The sequence below is a fragment of the Erythrolamprus reginae genome, chromosome 3 (genome assembly GCF_031021105.1).
Source record: "Erythrolamprus reginae isolate rEryReg1 chromosome 3, rEryReg1.hap1, whole genome shotgun sequence".
NCBI lineage: Eukaryota > Metazoa > Chordata > Lepidosauria > Squamata > Dipsadidae > Erythrolamprus > Erythrolamprus reginae.
In genome coordinates this window covers 76,236,045-76,248,186 of record NC_091952.1, presented here as the reverse complement: position 1 = coordinate 76,248,186, position 12,142 = coordinate 76,236,045, and the positions used below count along the sequence as shown (strand labels likewise).

At 42.7% G+C, this 12,142-nt stretch overlaps 1 protein-coding gene across 2 annotated transcripts in view; it reads right to left on the bottom strand.

Moving 5' to 3' along the window:
• Positions 1–9,299, bottom strand: part of OSBPL9 (oxysterol binding protein like 9) — a 75,995-nt gene extending 66,696 nt beyond the window's left edge. For both annotated transcript variants that reach the window (XM_070745900.1, XM_070745901.1), the window contains exons 1-2: positions 8,962–9,299; positions 364–414 (exon numbers count right to left, since the gene is read on the bottom strand). In XM_070745900.1, coding sequence (XP_070602001.1) covers positions 364–414; positions 8,962–9,072 — 162 coding nt within the window. In that variant the 5' untranslated portion in view covers positions 9,073–9,299. The remainder of the gene's footprint in view (positions 1–363; positions 415–8,961) is intronic.
• Positions 9,300–12,142: the final 2,843 nt, after the last annotated feature.

The following is a 12,142-nucleotide window of genomic DNA, read 5'->3' as shown; positions in this document are numbered from 1 at the left end:
ACACAATCACATGACCCAAGGGATTCTGCAATAGCCACCAACTTTGGAAATGAAACTAATCTAAACATTGTGGAAATTTCAATTCCATAGAAGTAATGGATTCCATATTTTTCATATATTATTTAAGTTTCATATATTATTTAGATTCCCTGATTCAAAAAATGTTGCCGTATAATGCACTGTCTGGACTAATTTGAGGGTACAAACAAACAGATAAACAATGTGAATTTTAATAGTATATAAAGGAAATGTAAAGTTGATCTATGTTTTTAAAAAAACATAGGAATAAGCACATAACCCATCTCAAGTTTCCAGTCCATAAAAAAATAAATAAATAAATAAATAAATATAAGAAATACTTACCCTTAGTCTAACACAGCCTCTGCGTGACCCTCGCATCATTTTATCTTTTGACTGAAATGGAAAAATAATATCCATTTTAAGAAAAGTTCATCAATTGTTGTAAAATGCAAAGCAAAGGTTGTAGTTGTATCTATTTTTTTGTTTTTACTGCACTGAAAAAATATTGGAAGTCACCAGTTTTTTCTCTTTCTCCTTTCATTTTCCTTCCTTCCTTCCTTCCTTCCTACCCCCCTCCCTCCCTCCCTTCTTTTTCTAACATTTTGGGTTTTTTCTATTTTGATTTTATATGCACTTTGACCAAATTGTGACAAAGGTAGTCATGTTATGATGGCAATTGGGACTGGAATTTCTATCAGTAAGCAATGGGGTCATAAAATATAATCATGTGGTGGTGGCAATTCCAGAAATCTAAATTGCTTCATAACCCAGGATGGTGCAGGTCATTGCGGACCTCATGAGAACACCATGTGAGAAGAAACAGGAATCTCAAGTAATCAGGCCAGAGGTTGAAAGTTGTAGGCAAGAGCAACAAGTGTGAGGCTACTAAGCAGCAAGAAGAGATAGGTGCTATGGGCAGGTGATATAAAACAGAGGTGGGCGCAGCCACCCTGCCAGGAAGGGGGTAAAAATCTTCCCCATTATACCATACTGCCAGCTGCAAGGCAAACCTCCCATTGGATCACAAGACAGTGATGTTTTTGTAGCACCTGCCAGGCAATTCCTGATAACGGCATAGCCTAGGGCTTGCCACACAGGAAGGTAGCTGCAAGTGGAAGCAGTGATGAGGACACCCTGCACAGCATGACTAATAAAAACCCCATGATGTGGGTCTTGAGGCTAGCTGGGTTTGGTAAGCCAGACAGAAGAAAAACAGGTGAAAAATATGACGACAGTTAGCTTAGGGGTAGTGGACAGCTGAGGAGTAGTGGGCAGCATGGGGATCATAAATGGGAACTGTTCACCATGCCATCAAATTTTTTTCTGTAGGGGTACTGTGATGGCTGGAATTTTTTCATAACTCTGAATAAATAAGTGTAACCCAAGGACTACCTGTAAAATAAAAAGGTTGAATGTATTTCAAAGGCCATTTATTTCACTATGACAGAACAGAATATCAACTTTTCCCAGTCCTGTTTACATAATTCATTAATAGAAAAAGTTAATAGAGTTGGCAGTCATTTGACACATATGAAATGCACAGCTAACTCTTACTGACAACACTTTAATGCAGCTATTATACAGTGATCCCTCGATTTTCGCAATCTCGTTCTTCGCGAAACACTATATCGCGATTTTTCCCACCCGATGACGTCACTCTCTTCCTTCCTTCCTCATCTTTCTTTCTCTCTCTCTTTCTCTATCTTGCTTCTTCCTCTCTCACACTCTCTTCCTCCCTCTCTCATCTCTTTCTTTCCTTCTCTCTCTTTCTCTATCTCTCCCCCTCTTGCTGGCGGGCGGCGGGCGGGCGCATCAGCGAGGAAGACCCAGGGAAGGTTCCTTCGGCCGCCCAGCAGCTGATCTGCTCGGCAGCGCGGCAGCAGCGAGGAGCCAAATCGGGGTTTCCCCTTTGCGTGGGCGGCGGGGAAACCCCGATCTTTGTCTGCTCGCTGCTGCTGCGCTGCCAAGCAGATCAGCTGCTGGGCGGCCGCAGCAGCAGCGAGCAGACGAAGATCGGGGTTTCCCCGCCGCCCACGCAAAGGGGAAACCCCGATCTTCGTCTGCTCGCTGCTGCTGCGCTGCCGAGCAGATCAGCTGCTGGGCGGCCGAAGGAACCTTCCCTGGGTCTTCCCCGCCGCCCACGCAAACTCCACCATCTGCGCATGCGCGGCCATGAAAAAAAGGGCGCGCATGCGCAGATGGTGTTTTTACTTCCGCAACCCTACATCGCGAAAAATCGATTATCGCGAGGGGTCTTGGAACAGAACCCTCGCGATAATCGAGGGATCACTGTATATCATTTTCTCATGCAACTGCTCCTAAACAGAATATATAAAAATAAATTTCAAGAGATCCAAAGAAAGTAAACTTAAGGAGTAAGATTGACATTTTATACTAAAGCTAAAGCTTTAAAAATACTTCAGTACTAGATATTTACTTTGTTCAGGTTAATTGCAAATATAATTAGGAATCACATTCCAAATTTTACTGATAGTTATTTTATTATTTATTAGATTAGTTAAATTTGCGGCTCAAAAAATAAAGGGAACACTAAAATAACACATCCTAGATCTGAATGAATGAAATATTCTCATTGAATACTTTGTTCTGTACAAAGTTGAATGTGCACAACAGTATGTGAAATTGATTGTCAATCAGTGTTGCTTCCTAAGTAGACAGTTTGATTTCACAGATGTTTGATTTACTTGGAATTATATTGTGTTGTTTAAGTGTTCCCTTTATTTTTTTGAGCAGTGTCATATTAATATCAAAAGGAATTTGATCTAGCTCACACGAACAACTTATTGGATCAGATAAACTTATGTTTCAGTGTAGGAAGAGATTCAAGCAACTGAATGCTTTTTTTGTATAATGCTTTCAATTCCATGAACATAATCACCTCTTTTTTCACTTGCATTCATCAATTCACAAGCAGACTATTTCAATTTATTATGTATACATCTGCCCTTGAAAACGATTTAGAATAGAATAGAATAGAATTTTTTATTGGCCAAGTGTGATTGGACACACAAGGAATTTGTCTTGGTGCATATGCTCTCAACATACATAAAATAAAATATACATTTGTCAAGAATCATGTGATACAACACTTAATGATTGTCATAGGGGTCAAATAAGCAATGAAGAAGCAATATTAATAAAAATCTTAGGATGTACGCAACAAGTTACAGTCATACAGTCAACATGGGAGGAAATGGGTGATAGGAATGATGAGAAAAACTAGTAGAATAGAAGTGCAGATTTAGTAGAAATTAAGTCACTCTGGTAGGGAGGCACATCTATATCCAGATAGCATGTTTACTCCAAAAGTTGCACTGGCTGCCAGCCAGTTTCTCATTTGCAGTTCAGGTTTAGGGTTATCGCCTTTAAAACCCAGCACATGTCTGATGTTGGTTATCTTCAGGACCATTTGCTCTAAGATCCAATGCCCTGCTGAGGAGCCCATTCCCATAAGAGAGTTTATTTGCAAAGAACCAGAAGTAGGGCATTCTCAATGATGAATACCTGGTAAGGAGATTCTTTTCCCTATTTTCCTCCCCCAAAAAGGTGCGCCTTATATTCCGGTACGTCTTATACTCCAAAAAATATGGCAATTTCCCTGAATGAGATCACTGCAGAGCCCTTTTTTTCAAGTAATCTGATATTATATGTCCTTTCGGATCAAGTGCTTCAGCTTAAAGCAGAAAATATGTGCCAAATAAGAAACCAGTTATTTCACATTTTTGCTCTTGGAGGTTTTTGGGGCTTTCTGATTGCTTTTAATCCTGTAAACTGCTTGTTGAATCTCAGTTTATATAACAAGAAAGGAGGCAGAAGGGGTACTTATAACAGTCTGCCAGAATGCTCTCTAGCATTTTATGTATCTGAGTTCATTAACCTTTATGTAAATACATAGCTTCACAGAAATATATGACATAGAAATATAAGCTGTCCATATCACTACAAATGCAATGTATATTGGGGAGGGTGTGGTGAAGAGATTGAAATTTAGTTAATTTCATTTTAAGACCGCTGAATGGAAGCCTGCTAAATTAAAGCTTTATTAAACTAATTGTTACTTTATGTACTAAACATACAGTATTGATAAGCAAGTTATTTCCTAAAATAACATGATTTATGTTCTTTACAGATTAAAAAAGCACCCAAAAACTGGAAGAAGTCTAGTAAACAAAATAATTTTTCCAGGTATTTTGGACTATTAATCCCATACAGTTCATCTAGCATGGCTGATAATCAAGGACAACAATGTATAGTTTAAATATCCCGAGAGAAAAAATTGTGTAGATTTAAAAAGGACAATCTCAAAATCATATATCAGAACTAGCACCTATCACACTCTGCCAAAAGTATCAAATTGGGTAAGTTCTATCTCACCCAGTTTAATTTTATGCAACTTTTACTTCTTTTCCTATTAACTTCTATTCCACTATATATAATCACTTACATTCTACACAATTTTAATTATTACAAATCATACACTTAAGATTACTAAACAATTACTTTTGTGGGAAAAATATTACACAATACTAAATTAAGAAATTAATTTCCCCTTTCCTACAATAGTTGGAACATTCTCAGATAGTTTTGCTTGTTTTATATCCTACTGTTTGGGCTATTGAGATTTTTGCCTAGGTTTCTTTATTTTTTTTTCTTTCTATTTTTACATTACCAGTATAAATTCATTGCAATTGAACTTGGATTGTTCCCTGAAGGTAGCAGTTTATAAATTTATATGCATTAAAAAATAAACTGGATATTGGAATAAAAATCAGAAAAGGTTACTGTTTCTTTAGACCATGGTAAACTTGATGCATATTGTGTAAAATTTTATAGTATATCACAACAAACCCAGAGAAGATGTAGGAATAACCAATAGAACTGGCCAGGATATAAAACAGATAGCAATAAATTAGCAATTAATTTTAAAGCAGTTAATTTTAAAGTAAGTCTCTCTGAAGGAAATATATGGGGCTGAAATTAGCCCCATAAAAAAGAGTGATTTCTACAACTTCCATAATATCTATATGACAAAATATACATTTAGTTTGAGCAAATTAAAATCTAATAAATTGAGGGAAAGGTGGAATTAATATCTGACAAAGTATGGTACAAAAAAAGTTTTACACTAAGAGTCAGTTTTACTCAATTTGTAAAAAAAAATACTTTAAAAAAGTTTACAACTTAATTTTAAAAGTTTGGTGTACAGTACAGTTGAAGACATCAGTCTAGAAATTGGAAGACTGAGTTCTGGTCCTTCCTTAGGCACAAAGTCAGCTGGGTGACCTTGGGCCAGTCATTTGCTCTCAGTCCTAAGAAAGAGGCAATGGCAAAACACTACTAAAAACCTTGCCAAGAAAACACAGAGGCATCTAGGCAAACATGATTGAAAAGAAAAAAAAATAGCCTTCATGTTAAAGTATAATTTTACATTAAATGCAGCTGAATAGGAGGTGGAAGAAATATAGGCTAATATGGGCTAATAAATGAATTACCATATTTTTGGAGTATAAAAGACACCTTTTTATCACCCAAAAGAGGGTGAAAACTTGGGTGTGTCTTATACACAGAAATAACCCCACCCAGCCAGCTACCCCCACCCTTTGGCCTCTGCCTCCCAGCAATTGCAGCAAACAGAACAGAGCTGTTAAGCCAAGCAACTCATTATCAGCTTTCCAATCCTCAGCTGATTTGAGGCCATTTGAGTGAAACTAGCTGCAAGGAGGCAAATTTCTGGAGAGAGCAGCAGATTTTTATTTTCTGCTGAATTTGGATGCCAGGAGGTAACTCAATAATTATAAATGTCTATAGAATGCTCAAATTATTAGACATTTTTATTTTTAGACAAATGTATTTTTAAAGACTGCTTTATTATTGTTCTAGACCAGAGGTCCCCAACCTTTTTTGCACCAGGGACCGGCTTTAAGCTAGACCAGTTTTCCATGGCCCGGTGAGGGGGGGGGGGGGGGGAGAGAGCTAGCTGTCAGCGGCGCCGTAAAAGGGGCGATCAAGAGAGGAATGGGTGAATGAATGGACGGAGGGTGGGAAGGAAGGAAGGAAAGAGGGAAGGGACAGGAACAAAAGAAGGGTGCAAAGGAAGCAAGGAAAGGTGTGAAAGGGGAGAGTAAGAGAGGAAGGAGTGAAAGAAGGGAATGAGGGAGGAAGGAAGGGAGGAAGGAAAAGGAAAGCAAGAAATGGAGGGAGGAAAGGAAGGAAAGAAAGAAAGAAAGAAAGAAAGAAAGGGGGAAGGGACAGGAACAGAGGAAGGAAGCAAGGAAACTTATGAAAGGGGAGAGTAAGGGAAGAAGGTAGGAAGGAGAAAGAAAAGAAGAAATAGAGGAAGGGAAGGTAAAAGACAGAAAGAAAAAGAGCAAGAAAGAAAGAAAGAAAGAGAAAGAAAGAAAGGCAACTTCAAAGAAAGGCTCACTGAGCATCTCTCACTCTCTCTCTCTTTCTGTCCCTCTTTCTTTCTTTCTCTTCCTTTCTCTCTCTCCTCTTCCTTTATCTCCTCTCTCTCTCCCTCTCTCTTTCTCTCCCCCTCTCTCCCCCTTTCCCTCTCTCCCTCTCTTGCTATCTCTCCCCCCTCTCCCTCTCTCTTTCTCCCTCTCCCTCTCTTTCTCTCTCTCCCCCCTCTCTCTTTCTCTCTCTCTCCCCCTCTTTCTCTCTCTTCTTCTCACTTTCTCTCTCTTGTTTTCTTTCTGTCTCTTTTGCTTTCTCTCTCTCTCACTCTTTCTTGTTTTCTTTCTCACGCTCTTTCTCTCTCTTGTTCTCTCTCTTGCTATCTCTTTCTCTCCCCCCCCTTTCTCACTCTCTCTTTCTCACTTTCTCTCTATCTTGCTGTCTGTTGCTCTCACTCACTCTCGTTCTCTCTCCATTCTTCTCAGCGATGACGCGCGCACGCCCTGCCCGCCTCACCTTTGCGAGAGCACTTTCGCCCCGGGCTCTCAGCAAGGGGGTTTGGAGGAGAGGCGGGGCCGGCGAAGGTGATATTGAATGTCGGGGGAGAACGGGCGGCTGCAAGCGCTCCCTATCCCCCTGCTAGCCCACTCGGAATATTCAAAATAAGAAAAGCCTTCGCCGGCAAAGGTTTTTCTTATTTTGAATATTCCGAGTGGGCTAGCAGGGAGATAGGGAGCGCGTGCAAATACCCGTTCTCCCCCGACATTCAATATCACCTTCGCCGGCCTCCGCTGAGGAAAGCCTTTGCCGGCATTTCCTCTCGTTGTCAAGGAGGCGCAGCGGCGGGCGGAGAGAGGGAAGGAGGGGGGGGCAGCGGCGTCCCTCCTGGCCTTGGCGGGCCGCCCAACCCTCCCCACCTCCTGCAAACGCGGCGGGCGGCGGGGGGAGAGCGAGGAGCCGGTTCCGGCGGGCGCGGGGCTTGGCTGGCTGGCGGGGGGAGCGCCGCTGGTGATGCGGAAAGGCCGAGGGGGCCCTGGCGCCGCGGACCGGCTGAAAAGCTCCAACGGCCCGGTCCCGGTCCGCGGACCGGCGGTTGGGGACCTCTGTTCTAGACAACAAAATGAAGCCACTTTTTAAAATAAATGCTTGATCTGAAGAGGCCCAGTGCAATTGCATCTTCTTTTAAATAGCAAAAAATAACTATACTCACAGAAAGCCACATCAATTTTAAAGATCTGTAAAAGTATAATTTGAAATGTGTGCTGTTTAGTATTAAGATAAGGCAGCTGAGTTAAATCTTGACTTAGTCATGTTTGATTTAATCATGCTTAAAATAATTGGGAGGAGTTAGCATGACTACATTTGAGAAAACTTTCTGACAAATGGCAGGTCAATCTCCCCTTGAAAGTCCCAAGTGTTGGAGCATTCACAACCTATGCAAGTAAGCTGTTCCACTGGTTGATCGCTCTCACGGTCAGAAAGTTCCTCCTTATTTCCAGATTATAACTCTCTTTGGTCAGCTTCCATTTTTCCTTGTCTGCCCCCCTGGTGCTTTGGAAAACAACCTGACCCCCTCTAGCTGTGGCAGCCTCTCAGGTATTGGAACACTGCTACCCTGTCTCCCCTGGTCCTTCTCTTTGCTATCCCCAGTTCCTGCAAGTTCTCTACGTTTTAGTTTCCATTCCCCTTATCATCCTGGTTACTCTCTTCTGCACTTCCTCTCGAGTTTCAACATTTTTTTTTTTTGTAGTTTGGTGACCAAAACCTATCAAAGAGATAATCAATGTGGAATTAAGGATTTCCTGGCAGTGAGAACAATTAAATCAGTGCAACAGCTTGGCTCTAGAAACTGTGGGTGCTCCATCACTGGAGGTTTTAAGAGATTCGACAGTCATTTGTCTGGAATAATATAGAGCAAGGGTAGGCAAAGTTGGCTCTTCCATGACTTATGGACTTCAACTCCCAGACTTGCTGAGCCAATCATGTTAGCGCAGGAATTCTGGGAGCTGAAGTCCACTTGTCATAGAAGACCCAACTTTGGTATAGATTAATTGGATTATAGGACCTCCAAACGTGCCTTCCATTGTGTAATACGAAATCTACCTATGCCAAAAGAAAGGGGAATGCCCTTTTCACCCCCACTGATCTGTTTTGGGACTAGCGTCGTTCCCTTCATTTCATAAACTGAACAGTGTATTCCGACGAACAGGCAGGGCGTCTTAACTTCCGTCCACCCTCCTTCAGTCGCGGTAAAGTGAAATATTAACTCTCCCGCACGCTCCTTTCATATAAATCTTCCAAACTTAACTCCCCATTGGACACCAGAAGGATTTCACCCTATCCCGATTGGCTTTCCGGTAGGACACGCCCTCTCTCAGACACCCCCCCCCCAAAAAATCTCCTATCCCTAACCAAGCGCGCAGCTTGAGGGACTCCTTCCGCGCGCCCCCTCCCCGTACACACATACACATAAGATGCGCACTTCCTTTATGTTCCAGCGGGGGCCCCTCCTTCCATATTCACCGTGTAATAGGAAAGCAGTCCAGCGTTGTAGTCGAGCACGAACCAGCGGTACTGCCACCCTTTCATCAGGTTGGTCCATTTGCTCAGCGGACCTTCCATGATGGACGCCATCTTGGGAGCCGGTAAGATGCCAAACAGCTCCCACTGAGGGGAGGGGGGGAAATGCCGGTCTCGCGAGCGGGGGTTAAAAGCTGAAAGTGGGGGTGGGGGGAGCGAGCGAGCGGAAAGAGCGCGAGCGCCGTCAATCAGCGACGTCTGAGGGAAGCAGCGCGAGACGAGGAGGAGCGAAACGGCCGCCGCGGAAGAAACAAGTTGGGAGACTAATAAGTGGGTGGGCAAATAAAGAGAAGGGGGCGTGGCTTCGTGTGGCTGTGAGGCAGTGAGGAAGGGCTACCCCACCCCAGAACAATCGTAAGGGGTTGCGCGTTTGGGTCCCTTACGCCCCAATGAAGGCGGAGAATGCGAAAATGCATTGGGATTTCAAGCTGCCTGCTTGTGACAAATATTTATTTAAGTTGTTAACTTGGCACTCCTCCGCTTGAGATCCAGGCCGATTGAATTTGGATGTTTAAATTCATAGAAGTCAGGATTATTATTATTATTATTATTTATTAAATTTATATGCCGCCCCTCTCTGAAGACTCGGGGCGGCTTACAACATATAAAAACAGTATAGATATGATTAATTAAAATTAAGAATTACATTTAAAAAACTAAAAAAACCTATTAGCATACACACATGTCCATTCAAAGAAGCCCATTATACATTCATTGGTCAGGGGGTAGATAAAATCAGATGTTGGCCAGGGGGTAGGATAAAATCACAAAAAGTCGGCCTTCTCCAGGTCCCGTCGGACAGGCAATGTCGACTGGTGGGGCCTAGGGGAAAAGCCTTCTCTGTGGTGGCCCTGGCCCTCTGGAACAAAGTCCCTCCAGAGATATGTACCGCCCCCTCCCTCCTGGTCTTTCATAAAGCTTTAAAAACCTACCTTTGCCAGCGGGCATGGGGGCCGTGAGTGATGAGACTATCTCCGCCTGATACAAGACATGATTGGATTGGATGAATGTGTGTGAGTGTACATGGGGTCTTTTACAATGTTTTAGTAAATGTTCATATTTTATAGTTATTAGATTTCTTATATATTGTTATATTTAATGTTGTACGCCGCCCTGAGTCGCCTTGAGAAAGGCGGCATAGAAATCTAATAAATAAATAAATAAAATCAGATGTGGGGAGAGAGGACAAAAAGGGTGGGAATCCTCTTTATTCCAGCTTTGTCCCTGAACTAATGTTTCTTCTAGTTAAGAGTAAGCTCGTTGAAATTCCTCTTTCTCAAAGTTGTTAATATTGACACCCAGGTTGGTCTTTCCAAGGGATCAATGTTGTTCTTACTATTTGTAGTATTCACACCACCTCCTGGGGAACACTGGCACAAGATCAACCAATATGGTGCATGTCGATCCACCAAGATTGCCAGACATCTGAGGCCAGAAGAATATTCATAGCAGAAGAGAAGCGAGAGTTGCAAATGTGTGACAGTGGTGCCCCATCATGTCTGCCCAACATAGCAGAATATTTCATACCCATATAGGCCTTATCAGCCACCTGCAAACACATCGCATACAGCCCACAACACATTAGATGTCAAGGTCTTCTTTGAACACAATGGACGAACATCATCAGTACTATATTATATATTACAATTTTTTCATATAATAAATGTTTGGGGGTTAGTCAGCTGAATAGTTTACCATAAAACAATCTGCTGGGGACAAAGTTTAGCTCTTCTCCTAGGCAATATTATCTGGTTTCCTTTGTTCCCCTGAAAGAAAGTTTAAAAGAAAAACAGAAGGGAGGAAAGTGAGAGTGATGAATCAAAGCAGAAGTTCAGCTGTTACCCTGAAGAGATGGCAGTTGAGTCAAGAAATAGCAAAATTGTCCTTCCCATCCATAAACCTGGGCGGCTGTTTTGTTTTAGATGTTGATAAAGGAAGCCGAGTGGTCAGGCAAACTGAAAATGAGCTTTGAGGAGAAACTGCAGATCTGGTGGAAATGTGCCAAGATGGGCTAAAGTATAGTTTCTGCAACAAGAAGTTTTTGTTTATTTATTTATTTATTTGACTTCTGTGCCACCCAATCTTGAAGGACTCAGGTTTTGCAAGTTTCACTGAACAAAAAAGGAAGTAAAAGCCTTGCAAATTTATTCATGTGCATCGCATAAGTACATAAATCATTTCAAAGAATCTACATACTAAGGCTATGTATTCAGACTACACAGTAGAACAGATTCAGAACATACAGCATTTGTCAAGAATATGTTAAAACAAACACTCTTTTTCCCAATACAGTGGTACCTCTACTTACGAACTTAATTTGTTCCGTGATCAGGTTTCTAAGTAGAAACGTTCATAAATAGAAGCAATTTTTCCCACAGAAATCAATGTAAAAGCGAAGGATGGACATCCCAAAACTCAACCCTTTTGCCTTATTACCGCCGGCATTTGTATCCTTGTTCAGGGGCAGGTGGAGGAGGCATGGGGGGGGGGAGACAGCAGAGGCTGCCAGGAAGGAGCCTTGTAGGTGGATTAACACGTGTGGGAAGTTGCCTGGTGGCTTGTCAGCTGGCGGAGCTTCCACCCTCATTGAAAGTGTTTTCGGTGGCAAGTGTTTCCGTGGCAAGGACCGGCGCTTTGGTCTCAGACAAGGCTCCCTGGCTCGTACTCCGTACCTGGCACCCACTTCCTCCGGGGGAGTCCCTTCAAGGTGTCCAAAGCAGCTGGCTTTAACTCCCTACTCCCCCCGCAGGCTCAAGAACTGTCTTAATTGGAAGGCGCAGCGGGAGGAAAAGCAGAAGCAAGGAGGAGAGATGTGTGTCCTCCTCCTCCTCCTATTGATCCTACTCCCCACGGAACAAACAAGACACCAAAAAAAGTGAAAAGACTTCTTGATCGGCGAGCACAACTGCCGGGGGTGAGGGCGCATGTGAGCGGGCGGGGAGAAGAAGGAGGAGGAGACAGAATGAATGCCGGCAGCCAGAACCTCGGGACTGTACCCCAGACCCAATTCTGCAGCTGTCCTCGAGACCCAATTCACCAAACCCTTCCTAACTGCATGGCTGAGAGTGGAAAAGAGAGCCGAGTTCCTCGACCTCCGATTCCTAACTGCATCTCTTTTCCCTTC